Source organism: Scomber japonicus, chromosome 11 (genome assembly GCF_027409825.1).
Source record: "Scomber japonicus isolate fScoJap1 chromosome 11, fScoJap1.pri, whole genome shotgun sequence".
Lineage (NCBI taxonomy): Eukaryota > Metazoa > Chordata > Actinopteri > Scombriformes > Scombridae > Scomber > Scomber japonicus.
The window spans coordinates 25,358,942-25,374,819 of NC_070588.1; the positions used below are offsets into that span (position 1 = coordinate 25,358,942).

At 38.6% G+C, this 15,878-nt stretch overlaps 1 protein-coding gene across 1 annotated transcript; it reads left to right on the plus strand.

Annotated features, from left to right (window-relative positions):
- Nucleotides 1-13,718: 13,718 nt before the first annotated feature.
- On the plus strand, nucleotides 13,719-14,978 carry LOC128367940 (trace amine-associated receptor 8a-like). The gene is made up of 2 exons (XM_053328632.1): nucleotides 13,719-13,888; nucleotides 14,159-14,978. The coding sequence occupies exons 1-2, from the start codon at nucleotides 13,719-13,721 to the stop codon at nucleotides 14,976-14,978; spliced, it is 990 nt and encodes a 329-aa protein (XP_053184607.1).
- Nucleotides 14,979-15,878: the final 900 nt, after the last annotated feature.

Here is a 15,878-nt window from a genome sequence, read left to right on the forward strand (position 1 = left end):
AAATGTTTCACTGCTTATTATTCATCCATCCACACAGCAATCCATTCATCCAATATAAATATACATACTTTGATTATTTATCTATATTAGAACATGTTTAACTTACAATGTACAAATCATTTTTAGGTTGAAATAGACATAATTGATCTATTTTATTGCTTATGAACAGAAAAAAATAACCGCATATACTTTTCTATGTGTGTGTGTTTGTGTGTTTGTGTGTGTGTGTGTGTGTGTGTGTGTGTGTGTGTGTGTGTGTGTGTGTTTGTTTGTGTGTGTGTGAACAAATCTCAGAGGACAAAAACTGTGTCCCCAATTTGGAAAAGGGAGATTTTTGGGTCAGTGGTTAAGGTTAGGTTAAGTTTCCAAGAAGTGAATCTAAATTTATGCAATGTCTAGATCTAGTGACCTAGATCAATGTGTGTGTGTTTGTTTGTGTATGTGTGTGTGTGTGTGTGTGTATATGTGTGTGTATGTGTGTGTGTGTGTGTGTGTGTGTGTGTGTGTGTATAGGTGTGTGTGTGTGTGTGTGTATAGGTGTGTGTGTGTGTGTGTGTGTGTGTGTGTGTGTGTGTGGTGTGGGTGTGAATGACACCATATCTGTTGCGTGACTCTCTACTGAATTCAAGTCAATATACTTCCTTGGCATGAAACACAATTTTAATAGTATTATTATACTATTATTATAGGATATAATGTATCTATTACTTTTATTTTGTTTTGTTGTTCATGATAATTTGGCAACATTTATTATGTATTTCTCTTCATAAACAACCCATAACTATTACTGGGTCAGATTTGACCAATAAGGTTTTTTTGAAAGGCATCTTGTTAGATGAAACATTGATAGTATTCAGTGGGCATTTGTGAAGTCTCATTTTGATCAGATAAAAGGGTTACATTTGACCCACACAAAATAGGAGGGTTAAAAGATTGTGATGTGGAAACCTGATCCGTTCAGTGAACAAACAGACAATAAACTTTACAGTGAAGTAGGAGATATTTTGTGTCCAGCAGTTAAACTTCAGAAATATTTATATGTTCATTGATTGTGTATTTTTAAATGAGCAAGGTGACAGAAATGTTTATGCTTGTATTTTTATGTAGTCTGACTATACTAACACGTATCAAAATTGCACTGTAGCACCTTATCTGCATTATCATTGTCAGTTAATTCTTTACAGACATTGTCTCGCTGTAAGAAATACTCTAATACTGTGTTGTTAATTCTCAGAACAGCCAAATCCAGACGGCTCTGCCAGAAGGGACAGAAAAACTGTAAGAACATTGTCATGTACCAAGAAAGACACAACAAAACCATTTTCATCCTTCTCAACATTGAAGAAGAGGCCATGAATATGTTGTACGAGTGTGAGTTCACGCTGACCATAAATGATCTAGATCACACCAAAAGAGGAGAACCAACAAGACTACTGCCAGGTCAGTTTATCCCTGTGGAAGATTTGTAATGGGAAGAAAACCAAAGAAAAAGAAACCAAATGAAATATGAAATGTATTGCCTTTCATATAGATGCTGAAGATAGTTTCTGTAGTTGTTCTGTTATTCCCACATACATGATCCTGCTGCTGTAACCTCTCATTAGAGCACCAAATGTGTATTAATCCACAGAAAATAGTCCCCCCCAAAAACTCACTGTTTGCTCCTTTTTGAGTAACATTTGCTAAAAACAATACAATACCCAGCAGTTATAGGATTTGTTGACAATAAGGACAATGTAGAATAACACCACCCCTGTTCTTTGACATTAGTTTTGTATTTCAGTGTTGTCATTTTAAACATTAATGTACCAATGTAAGCTCTGGTGTAAGTTGCTAGAGAACCCTATCAAAAATTAAGATTAATTGTATCTCATCTTAAAACTCCTACACACTCATAGTCCACCCACATAGGTGTTTCATTTACATCATCATCATTATCAATCTGTTTGATTCATGGCATTTGGTGACATCATTGTATTTCTCACATAGCACCCGCCAACTCCAGCCTGATGAGACGTACAACCAGCAAGCCTGTTCCTCCATTTCAACCTCCTGCTCAGTCTCATCTGTTTAGGGGGATTCTGATTGGTCTGCTGGCCCTGATGTTCCTGTACAGCTGTGTCATCACTTCCTTCTACATCAGACTGAGGGTGATTATCTGTCTGTCTCTGTCACTTGCTGGTCCTCCCACTCTATGTCTTTGTATCAGATTTTCTGGCTTTACAAAAAAAAAGGAAAGAAAAAAAAATTGTCTCAACTTTTGTTTAGTTGTTTCTCATTACTTCTCAATTAAAGTTACTATAATGCATATATGTTAAAAGTTATAAATCGGCATGTTGAAAATAAACATATTTGTACATACAATGTTTCAAAATGCTCAACACTCTTTTTCAGAGAGTGATTTTAAAGCAATATTTAAAAGAAGGCATGAAATCAAATGACATCTATTGTATTGTGTCACTTAATTATAGCTGCATTTTATGGCATGTGACTCCATGTGTTATAGTTGCAGAAACTCCAATTTCTGCATGGCAATAAAAGCACAATCTCTGGAATTATTTAGAGCTTGCTCTTTTATACCTTGAGACACACATGATTAATAAAATAAAAACTCTAACAAATCTTTCTCCTTATGTGTTTTAGTGCAGCGGCGAAGATCATGAGAGCTGTCCTGAGAACTCTACCTATGTGGAAATGAGGAAAGGTCCTCTGGCAAGCAATTCAGGCTATAATCTATAGTGGGTAGCTGACTGATCTCTTGAATGTAATGAGAAGGAATACATGGATATTTCAGTAGGCAGTTTGAAAGCATTATGACTTTTTTCCCCCCTTTTCATTAATTTGCTGCCATCATTTAACACTTTTTCTACATAAATTGTAAACCATTGGTGATAAAGCAAAAAACAGGAGGAGAAAGAATAGGCCTATATATATTTTATGGTTCATTTTTAGTTTTTCATATGTAAGTAGATGAAGGCAATACAGTACTTACACTAAAGGATCATCCTCACCTTGTGGTCTTGACTAGAAACTAATAATGCTTCCTTGACTGGTACCTGCCTAAAAAATGACCTTTTCTATATGACTGGGAAAGCAGAGGCAAATGAACCTTCTCAAACTGTTTTGTTGTTTTTGCTTTGTTCTATGTTGATGAAATTGATATCTACTCTATATTATTGTCTTCATCATACACCCTGTAATTTGCACATGTATTACTCATACTGTATTGTCTGGATTTACTAAGCTTTTGTACCACCTTTTATTTTGTCACATCATATTTTACCAATAAAAATGATGGTCAAAAAAAACCCAAGTAGTCTTACAGTAAGTCTTCTTTAGGTATATACTGACAAATGGAATTATACATCTTAAACACAAAAGGCAGGGTTCACAGTGACTAATTATCACAAGCAGTTCATTATTAAAAAGTCTCTTAATTGACCAATATAAATGACAAAGTTCGACATAATCCAAAATAAGAAAAAAAAAAGAACCCAAAAGTTGCATTCCATGACATATGTGCAGCTGAAATGAACCCATGAACCACATATTCATGCACAGCCAGATTCTCCAAAGATGAACAATGCATATTACATACTATAAAGATACTAGAAAACTAGAAAAACCTGTTTTTCTTTTTCACTATACATGAACAAGTACAGTACCATGCTGAGGGTAAACCCTGTAGCAGTCACCTCCCCATCTTTTTTCTATAGAGCAACATTAAATTGAACAAAAGGATATATCAAAGGATTAAGACAAGCAGAATAGAGCAATAGAGCAAAATAAAGGACAAATGATAAATCGATAACACACATCCTCTTATTTATGGAAAAAAACCCAAGAGTACTGAGATTTTCAGACCAAAATGCATTAATTGCAGCAGGAATCAGTTGTTTCTGGGTATCCATATAAAAAGATCCACCATTAAAAAAAATTACAGTCCTCTCACACTCATTTTACGAGATGATGAGCAAAGACAACAGAAGCACCCTGTAATCAGTATCTAAAGGCCTACGAGTTGAGCTGAGAAAACTAGATATTACAGGAAGATGTGAGAGCGTGGAGCTGCCTGAGGTGAAAAAAGAGCATCGAATGCCATTTGTTTGAGTGAAAATTTCAGCTGTCATGATTTCTCTTCACAACTACGTTTATATGGAATTGAATTACTGCACGCTGCTAAAATGTGTATGTTATACCTTGTAGGGGCTGTAATGTTATCCGAGCCTCTGCACATGAATGCTGTCTTGGACAGTTTTGTGTATATTCAATACAGGATGCCTGTTTGAAATTTTCCATTTAAAATTAGTCATTGTCTGTTGTGTTTACACTTACAGATACATACATAGATGACTAATCTGTGAACATAAGCCTGGTTCAAAGCCACATTCCCATCTGCAATGAGCATGGGGTGTGGGGGCGCGGTCTTTCACTCACTGGGAGGTGACAAGGTGTGAACACAGTGCAGAACTTCAAAAAACAGCTGCACTCATCTGAAAATTCAGAAAGTGTGTTTGCATCAAAGTCAACAGGTGACTCAATTTTTTACTTCCACATATGATCTGAAAACATCAATTTCGTGACCTTTATCCCAATATATAATACATATCAGTCCTATGCTGGGCAAGTTGGTAGAAACAATTGGGTGGGTGGGATTAGGGTTAGGGTTAGTTTGGGTGGGTGGTGGTGAAAAGAATAGCATTTGCCTTACAGAATACGTTTTCATCATAATCTCTCCAATTGAACCCTACATACAAAACTTACCAACAGTCCTTGAGTACAGATGTAATAATCAGCAGTACCAAAATTCATAAGAGTCTGTACAATTTAAAGTTGCTGTTTTTAATGTTCATGAAATGTATGAGGTCACATTATTATATAAATAGTATATACAGTATTGCTTGCTTGCTGTACACTCATTTACAAGTTTATATTTTCAATCTTAGTTCTCTTTTATTCTTTCAGTTTCTTTAAAGGGATAATGTAGAATACTGTATTACACCACAAACTGCATCTGCTTCAATATTTAGGTGCACACACATTGATATGTTTGGATGTTTCATTGTATCTCAATGTGTCACTTACATATGTGTGTTCAGAGCGAGTCACTGTAATCCTTCCACCTGTCCTTACCGGCAGTGAGTTCATACTAGTTTTTAGTCACATGATAACCATGCACATTTTGGATCTTGGTCATTGTTTTAGCATAGCTCTTGACTGGATAGAGGAGTTTAATCATTGATCGCCTGGCTCATCATTTTCTCGTATCAGTGAAAGAAGAGGCATGAGAGAAGCTGTACATCTGTCTACATCATGGTTTTGTGTAAGGACTGTAAAATAACATACTCATAATTGAAAGATTGTACAGTATCTACTGCCTGAGAGCTGAAATACAGGAAAAAGACAAACTGATATTGGTTGCTTTTACCCAGCCAAGGAGGATATCATGTTTACAATGTGTTCACTCAATCTCAGCTTGTGAAATGTCCAAGGTCCCACATCTGCTCTTGATGCCCTGTTGGCCCTGTCAGCCTCCTCCTGGTTGTAAGGAGACCTGATGTTGGACTGAGAATGGTCAGTCTCCTGGCTATAGACCAGGGGTGATGGTGTGGCGTGACACTGCTGCTGCTGCTGCTGCAGTGACAGAGGGCCTGGGAGCCCCCTCACCACCTGTGTCTTTCCCTAAAAATGGAAGGAATTTCTTCATTTCTTCCTTGACAAAGTAAAGAATATTAGGCTTCAGATCAGTGCGTCTCCCCAGCTCTCATTAAAATCATTTTGCAAATGACATAGCCTACTTGACTACACTATTCACACAGCTTTTCTAAAGGAAGTTGAAACAGTCAATCCCATCATTCCCCACCATTCTCTTCATTTTAATAACTTCGTAATCTCTGGTATTTTCCCCTCCTCATGCCTTATAGACATGCCCTAAAGTGCAGCCCCTTTTAAAGAAACCTGGTCTTAATCCAAATCTTCTCAATTATAGATCCATTTCAAAATTGTCCTTTTCATCCAAGGTTTTGGAAACCTGATCTCCTCACAGCTCCTAGCCTCCTTGAATGACAACAGTTTATTTGAAAAGTTCCAGTCTGGTTTTAGAGCTCACAGAGACTATGATTCTCAGAGGTTATCCTCTTCCAGATCCCATATACAAGATAGTTTTTAGCTCTCTCTCTCTCTGTTAATGTAAAATCAGTTGCAAGAAGCCTGGGTGTTTCATTTGACACTGAGCTCTGTTTTGAGGCTCAAGTAAAGAGTATCGTGCAATCTCTCTTTCTGCACCGGATGAATATCTGTAAAAGTACATAATTTTTATCTACTCAAGATCTCAACACCCTTGTTTTCGTCTCGTTTAGATTACTGTAACAATCATTACTCCTGTTTCCGCAAAGGTCACTGCAGTTGGTGCAAAATGCATCTGCTAGACTTATTACTGATAAGAGGAGATTTGAGCATATCACCCCAGTTCCAGCTGCACTTCACTGACTGCCAGTCAAATTTTGAATTGATTTTAAGATTTTATTGCAAACTTTTAAAGCTCTGCATGGTCTGTCACCTAGCTATCTCCCTGAGCTTTCAAGCCCCTATACATCAGCTTGAAACTTGAGGTCTTTAGATATGGTTCTGCTGGCTGTTCCCAGTCTAGATTGGTAACTACGAGAGACAGGGCCTTTGCCATCAAAACTCCTACACTCTGGAACAGTCTGCCTGAAAATATCAGGTCAGCTGGCTCAGTATTCAATTTTAAATCTCTTTTAAAAGCCTATTTTTAAAATAAAAAGGAATTTTAACCTCATTAGGCAGAAGCTTAATGCACCTATTTTACACACTTTCATAATTCCTGTCCTTTATGCTTCCTGCTGGCTTCTTTTCTATTATTCACTTTACTTTTTAAAAAATCTGTACAAGCATGTTGTAACTATGTTAAAAGGGGTGCTACACAAATGTATTTATTATTATTAATAATAATCTAATTAGTAGTAGTAGTTTTAGTATTACCACTTCCTGAAGCTACTAAACTCTAAGAAATTGGGCTCAAAATCCACAAATATAATTTCTTGCAAAATTACACTCTGAAGTAAAGCTGAAGCTAATATGAGGTTTCAGCCATCTGGATTAGTCAAATCAAATAGTTATATTCATCCTGACTGTCATACATGAGTCTATTGTCTGTGTCATGTTCCTCATAAGCTTCATATTAGCTTCATATTAGCTTCAGAACCAACAACCCTGCTTGGAGTCAGTAGTTGTGGTGTTACAGACCTTGCTACTGAAGGACAGTGTAAGTGTCTGGGTAGTACAATGATTAAAGTTTGACAGTAATGTTGCAAAAAATATCAGATGATTTTCTACACACTAAGAAATTAGGGGTTTGCCCCTCTTGTAAAGGTTATAGCTGGACCAAAACTATAGCGTAGACTTTTTGTTAGGACAAAACAACTTGAAGATGTGAACATTCCTGATACCTCTAGCACCCTCCAAGAGGTCAATGATAGTTAAAACATTGATGGTAAACCTGCCAGTGACAAAGTGAAAGACCCCTATCAACTTTGAAACTGTAGTGTAAAAAATGATAAGATGCTACACTTTAAAACAGACATTAGGAATGTAGCTGTGTAACACTCGTCTTATAGCAGAGAACCTCTTTTTAATGGTTTTACACATTCAATAAATATTCATTAAGTCACTATTATTATTAACACAGTTTTATCTGTTGTTATTCTGTACCATTAAAACAATGAAGTTGTGGTTGATGTGTGTTGATCGAAGGAGACAATACTTAAAAATAACATTCATTTCAGAAAGAATCATGGAAATTTGAACAGATGAAACATAAAAAACAAACACTGTGGTTGCATCATGTGTTTATACAATCATGTTTCTATTTCCTCACAGATATTTCATCATGTGTTGACGCTTGGACTTTACATCATGCTGTGCTTTGGGTTTCTGTTGAAACACGGATGTTTTTCTTCACACCTCTGATTGGACTGATGCCTCTGAGATGATCTGACATTAGTACAAAGAGGTGTGAATTTACACCTTGACTGAAGCGATACATAAGAGAGCCATTAACTGAGAGTGGATACTTGTTTTGTTAGGTACTTGACCCAGATCCAGTCTCAAGGGTCCAGGTCAATCAGGCAGAAAGTGCTCATGTGTGTGAAAGGGAGAGATTGTATAGCATCTCATTAGCCTGACACACGTACATTTGTCTCTCTGTTTGACAACATGTAGTAAGTGCTTTCTCCTCGGTCTTGTGGGGGCAATGAAACAAAGAATTCATTCCTTTTTTCCAAAAAATTGAGCCAAGTGTCAGAACAGAAGCAGCTGTTAGTGACTCTAAACCCATCAATTCCTGGATATGTACTGTTAACCAATTTATATCATTTTGGTTAAAAACAGTAAACCCAAAGCATTCTTAAAGCACAGTACAGCATTGAAGCATGAGATATGTAGCCAAAGAGGAAAGAGCATTTCTCCTCCATCCTCTCTTCCCGGTGTACTGACATTTCAATCAGCACCGCCTGGTTGGTGTTTTTAGACCAGAGGACCATATCAGGTCTAAGGCTGGTGGTGCCCCTGACTGCAGCCCGCAGACCCCTCAAACATTTGACGCGGCCCACATTGAGGGGTGTCCAGTAACAAGTGAAGCAGTTATGTGATGAGCAGCTTATAAACCACAGAAGTAATGACTTAAAACATATCAATCACATTGTAAATGTAGAGTTGATCATGTGAATTGGCTGCACATGAAGTAAGAAGGGGTACTTGGTGGATTTCCTCTGGGAATTTGAGCTGCTTTTTTAGATCTACACGCATCTCCCAGTCATTTGCTGTGGCCAGGAGCCCTCTGTTCCTTGTCACTGATGTGTCGCTCTCTCCTGCTTTGTGAAAGGAGATGAACTGGGGGCCCTTGGAGTGGTGTCTGGGTCAGGATCTGATCGTGTCGTCATTGGAATTTCCCATCCTCCAAGTTTGAACAACAAGAGGAGAGGACGGGTTCAAGGCTAACTGGCCTTCCACAAAGTGTGCAGCTGGGGCTCTCTGCCAACCCCCATGTATGGACGTGTAAGAGCAAAAGGGAGTGTGTTTGGTTATTAAAGGTTGAATATGTAGAATATTTATTAAAAGCTATATTTTTTTTAAAATAATACGCCCACGGGGCGTTTTGAGGGGTACAGAATGAAAGTATTGCTTTTCCATAAAAAAAAAATATTTAGTCTGAATTAATATTTTTAAAAATTTTTGACGGGTTCCACAATGACGTTCTGACACGTTCTGTGTACACTGTACCAGCCATTTAGCGGCCGGAATTGCGGGTTGCCAGGGTTGTCTGTTGTTCCGGCGCAGCTACTGTAGGCTGGCACTAGGTGAAATGGAGTTGTAAACAAGCAGAGCCGTGTTGGACTTACTAAAACCAGCGTTTTTTTGCTCTCAAGTACAACTTTTCATCACAAAACTTCGAAGGTAAGACAGAATATCTGTTAGTCGCTCTAAATAAGTGGTTGTTTACCTTTGTATTATTTGGCTACTGGTTCACTGAGTTTTTAGCGCAATAATAGTGGTACTGTTGAACTCGCCAGGGTCTTAGCTTTCATATGAGATGCTATTTGTTTGTGTACCATGAAGTATCAAAACGGTAGCAATGGAAATGTGGAGAGTGGGTTGACTTTCTGACGCTATTCGGATTTTGATATTTGATCATTAATATGCTTGGTGTTTGAGTTGTGTTTGGTGTGTGTAAAAATGACGTGCTTGTAGCGGAGTTTCTCCTATTTAATTTGATTTGCAGTATGACTGTATTGCTACATAATTAGGGGATCATCCCTATGTTCCCCGGGTCCTATGTTCCCCGCTTTGTATGTGACTGGGGAACATAGGGATGATCCATAGACTGTATATAAGAAATGGACGTAACATCCGTGACGTCACCCATTGGTTTGTGGACTGCTGCTCGGAAGCCAATAGTATCGAATCTAGGCAGCGCCATCTTGAAAATTTCAGGTGCATGCTGGGAAAAAAAGAACACAGATTCTACTTATATGGGCATGAGGCGGAGTCATGGACGGAAGTATGGGCGGGAGCAACGGCGGAGCGGGGAGGCTGCGATTGGTTGCGAGGGCTGGATCTCGAGGATATTGGTCAATCAACCTGTCAATCACAACGCAGCCACGTAGCCTGCTTTATCGTCAAATATAAAATCAGGGAGGCTAACATTTCACAAATGAACATCAGACTGCATTGAAGAAGGCTTTAAACTAGCGATTGAGACCATAAACACATTTTGAAAACGTTTACTGAGCTTAGAAATCAAGTGAGAAGTTAGTGAATTCTCCATTGACTTGTATAGAGCCGGAAGTCTTTTTGAACACAAAACGATCGCCCCCTGGTGGCCTTTTGATAGAATGCAGCTCTAAGTTACTTCCGCATTGGCTTCTTTTCAGAGGACAGGAACTCCCCGCCTGGGATGATCCCGTCTACAGTTAGCCAGTTAGCTGAGTTAGCAGCCGAGCTAGCAGCTGAATTAGCAGCCGAGTTAGCTGTCGAGCTAGCAACCTAGTTAGCCGCGATCAGGGAACATAGGACCCGGGGAACATAGGTACACTCACCAGGTTTAACTGCTACTCCCACTGGCGTTACAATATAATGTACCTCGCTGGTTTCAAGTCAGTTACAGCGAGGGTATGTTCGCTTCCTGTTTTCAAAATAAAAGCACCAACTCTATCGTTATGGTTTTCTTAATAATAAAAGGCAACGGGTGTTTTATTTTGTGAAAATGACCGGAAGTGCGTTACTCGCTACGGCTAACTTGAGTAGCTCCGAATTCGCAGGAACAAAACTTTAAGCAGGTGTTATTTGGACAAATTAGCGTCACATTGTGGATCTAAAGGGCTACTTTCTCGCCTAAAAAGGTTAGACATGTGGATAAAGTGGTATATTTACAGAGTTAGAGCTAAAATAAAATCCGGCACCGGACCTGGCAACCCGACTGCTGGAATTACTTTTTGGTTGTTGCGACTACGATCTCGAGACATTAGATGGCGTTGTTCTGCTCATTTTACATATTCTACCTTTAATAATAATTGGTAATTATCATAAATAATTATTCATTATTAATATGAAATTAAAGGATAATCAATATTAATTATATTAATCCAGAAACCCGGAACAACAACCAAACTGTCAAATTAGCCTCAATCAAGAATAAACTTTGGAAAAGTGAAGGGGTAGAGTCCAAGGTCTGACTATTTTGATCAACCACTTATCACAATAACACATGCACAATAATCACAAACACCTGTCTTTAAAGCTATAAACAATTTATTACCAACCATCAACCAACAAGTTGAACAAAATCAATATCCAGTTATAAACTGTCCGACTACTATGACTAATAACAAACACTAAACAACAACTGTGTATGAATACGTCTGTATAAATATGCAGGTATGTAAGTGTGTGTGTGTGTATGTGTGTGTGTGTGTATGAGAGGGAGAAAGGGGTGTGTGTGTGTGGAGATGAGTGGGAATTCAAGACAACGGACTGTGCAAAGTCTCGCCACGCAAGAACAGAAGGGACGGATACGGGGCCGTTTCCACTAGACAAAAATACCACAATGGCACCGACTCATGGTCAACGCTCCCAAACACACCGGCTCAGCAGCAACTCTGACTGAGGATGAGGCCCTTTAAGATGTAGCTTAGCTTTATTCTGCGTTACCTCGCCAACAGCTGTGTGATGCGGGATGTGAATGTGTGTGCGTGGTTAGTATAAGAGTGAAAGAAAGAGAAGCGAGGGAAGGCCGGCGATTGAGAGAAAGAGAAAATTGCGAGCTTTGTACACAGCGTGCACAGTGTGGAAGCTGCGTACGCGTGTTAACTGATGCTGACTAACAAAGCAACTCCCTCTTGCTCAAGGTGGTGCTAAACCACAAGCAGAATAAATACAGAAAGGCAGACCGCTGGTTTGGCTGGGTGACACGGAGAGATAGAAGCAGAAACTTTGTCTACAGCTACGAGTGCGCACAGCGAAGATCTGTGTGTGGGCCAGAAAAATTGTTGACCTTTCACTGTAGCTTTAACAACACTGATTCCTGATGGAAAAAAAACAAAATGGCTTCACATGTGAGATTTGTTGGCAACAAACATAAGACCTAACCCTAACCCTAACCCTAATACAATCAAATAGGGGTGTGATAGTCGCAAAACACAAGCTGATAAGGCAGTGATATAAAATGCTAACCAGCATTTGTTCTCCTCCTGGACAGCTCGTCTTGATTCCTCAAGGCTAATGGTTGCTGGTTTCGGCTCGGTGGCGGAAACTCAGCTTGTTACTTGGTCTTGTAAATTATCTACGTCAGGTGTCTCTCAGTCAATGAGGGGCAAGAATCAAAGGGGTGCACGGGAGTTGGAGTTCAGGGCAGCCCCCCAGGTGACCTTTCCTTTGTCTGAGGGGCGAATCAAATTGATTATATACAGGACTTACAGGAGAAAACAAGGGTCATGTGCTGATGTTGAGGCTCAACAGCTGTTACTTAGAGCTGTAGTTGTAGTTGTGTCATCATATCTGCGGCTGTATGTCTTGGACACTCAGGTTAAGAGAGGAGCAGAACTGTCAACTGATCAGGTGGCTGGTAGGCTGCCAGACAGACCAGGGAAACCTAAACGAGTATTGAGGTGAACAGAGAACATCTTGTGAAAGCTCAGGGATAGCCCAGGCCATTCTCAGTGGGGGTGGAGAACTGCTGACCTCTGGACGACTCAGGAGAAGCCTCACCCATATCCCTGGCAGATGTCTTATTTAGTTAAAAAGCTGGCATGTGGCAAGGTGCTGTTTTTCCAGCCTTCTCCCAACATATAATACAACAAGATATCTTGGCTGCGTCCAAAGATAACCAGTTTCTAATATGTCTAAAATTATTAGTCTTCATGATTTTAATAATTTTCTTAACATGTTTTTTAACCTTCCTGTTGTCTTCCTATCCACAACATCTTACACCAAGATATTTAAAATCAGTGAATCAGTCAATCCTTTCACCTTTGATGATAATATCGGCATTAGGAAGTTGCACCATGGTTTTAGAGACAAACTTTTTTATTTTTTGTTATGTTTACATTTAAACTCAGACATGATCGATCAAGCCAATGTGTGATCCTCTCCAATGCAATTGTCAACTTAGCACCTGCTAACTCATCTATTTTTGCATGTGTGTACACAACAGTGTCATCAATCATTAATATATAGGTTAAATAATACAGGACCCAACACTGACCCTTGTGAAATACTCATTGTGCACTTCATGTTACTGGACAGTATGTCACGAACTCTAACACTCTATCCTATTAGATGATTAGATGAAGACATCTATCCTCTGGTTGTGAAGTTAAATTAAGACAGTTTTGATACTAAAACATCATGAGTTGACAATGCAGAGGATGACGAAAAAGAAGAATGAGAAACTGACTGTCAAGAGACACTCGTTAGTCAAGTGAAAGATGGAGGTAGGGAACTGATGAGGCCTGAGATGAAAATGATCAGCAAAAGCATGGGGGGGGGGGGGGGGGGCACTGCATTCCCTGCCGGACAAAAACAAAACAAGAAACAAAAAAGACCTGTAGTAGAAGTAGATAAATGATCTGATGACAGAGAGCTTTGGTCACAAGGCATCCAGAACTCAGAGACACCTCTCCTCCTTCTCTCTCTCTCTGATGATGGAGACTCCAGATGCAGCTGAACTCTGCTTTCCGCAACTCAACAATTCCTGCAGGAAACCTATAGCGTCTCAGTCTGATGCCATGCTTGCTTATACCCTGCTGTCATACATCTCTCTGCTCACTGCGACTCTCAACTTGCTGGTCATCATCTCCATCTCCCACTTCAGGCAGAGATAAACTAACTAAGCTAATATATATTTTTAAAATATATTTTCATAATGACAATTTACAGGAAGAACTGTGATTGAGGTGGGACATAGATTTCATATCCAGGCCTTCTAAAGTGAAAGTTAGCAATATTTTTATATATCTAATGCTGTTATTTTACGTATGTGCTTTCTATGTATGTATGTATGTATGTATGTATGTATGTGCTGTTACTGACAAAATACTGTTGATGATAATCTCACAAGTTATGTGATATTTTTTCTCCTCAGGCAGCTGCACAACCCCACCAACTTTCTCCTCCTCTCTCTGGCTGTCTCAGACTTTGTCGTTGGCCTCCTGCTGATGCCGGGTGCAGTTGTTTTCACACAGACCTGCTGGTTCCTGGGTGACCGCGTATGTGTTGTGTATTATATTCTAGATTTTATCATTACCTCCTCTTCAGTTGGAAGTATGGTTCTCATATCAATTGATCGTTATTTGGCTATCTGTGACCCTCTACAGTACACCACCAAAGTTACTCTGGACAGAACAAAAATATGTGTTTGTCTGTGTTGGATCTGCTCTGTTCTCTATAACAGTCTGATTTTAAATCACTTTCTGACACAACCTGATGGACACAACTCCTGCTATGGAGAGTGTGTACTTGTCCTCAACTATATCACAGGAACTGTTGACTTTTTCGTCACCTTTTTGAGCCCAATTACTGTCATTGTAGTCCTGTATATGAGAGTATTTGTGGTTGCTGTGTCTCAGGCTCGTACTATGAGGTCTCATATTGCAACTGTCACAGTCCAGCGTTCAGTGAAAGTAACTGCTAAAAAATCTGAGATGAAAGCAGCCAGGACTCTTGGTGTTGTAGTTGTTGTATTTCTAATATGTATCTGTCCGTATTATTCTCCAATCCTTATAGGACAGTTTATTGAAGCCAGCAGTTCATCCTCATCCCTGTTAGTGTGGTTGTTTTATATTAACTCCTGTCTAAACCCTATGATCTATGCCTTTTTCTACCCATGGTTCAGAAAATCTATTAAACTCATTGTTACACTTAAGATACTGAAGCCTGGATCATGTAATGCTAGAATAATATAGAGAAATACATGGGAGTAAAATGAATGTAACTTTCTGGGAAGATGTGCATTTTTGCTTTGTTGAGGTAATGGTCTAAAGTTTTATTTTAAAACCACCTTGAATGTTTACCATGTTTACTTTTAGATAATTGTTTCAGTTTTTATTACTACAATTGCAATTATCACCCACCATCTAGGGCAGGGTGTTAAAAAATTGGAACAGGATTTTTTATTCTGAATGGTTTACCAAAACCCACCTGAGAACCTGTCTTTACATGTGGTTCCTTATGATAATTAAATCAAATATGATAATTGTGAAGATACACATGAGCAAGCCCAGTGTATAATCTTATACAATTATAACATATTTGTATAATTGAATGCAAAGTTTTAGTTGTTATTTATACTGTGTCATATTCTATGGTGATTTTATAACTGCAGTTTTTGAAGTTATGAGATGGATGAAAAGATGTCTCAGTGACAGAGACATCTTTTCATAATACACAGTACGACAAAATTCTGAAAAAACTACCATCTTCTAAATCAAACTGTATCCATAAAAACTGAACAAGTAATGTTACTGGTATTTATTGCAGTTCCATTTGTAGATATTTGTAATTTTCATGTTCCACTCTGTCTGTATTAACTACAAGTATAGTGTAAGATCAGATTTCAAAGTGAGCAGTATAACAGTAAATAAAGCATCATACATAACTTAATTTGATTGTCTTTTCATCATTAAAACTTTGTGTAATGAATTCTTTGTAAAGTTGTGAATTAGGAGTTATTTCAGAGTTTTCAATGTCATGTTCCACTCTGTCTGTATTAACTACAAATACTAGTATAAGAATACAGCAGCAAATAAAGCACCATGAATATTTCAAGTTTGGCATCTGTTCTTCATTGAAACCTTGTGTAATGG

Coding starts and splice junctions, on each gene's coding strand:
- LOC128367940 (XM_053328632.1), top strand. CDS start 13,719: ATGGAGACTCCAGATGCAGCTGAACTCTGCTTTCCGCAACTCAACAAT. Junction 13,889..14,158: donor ATCTCCATCTCCCACTTCAG/GCAGAGATAAAC, acceptor TTTTCTCCTCAG/GCAGCTGCACAACCCCACCA.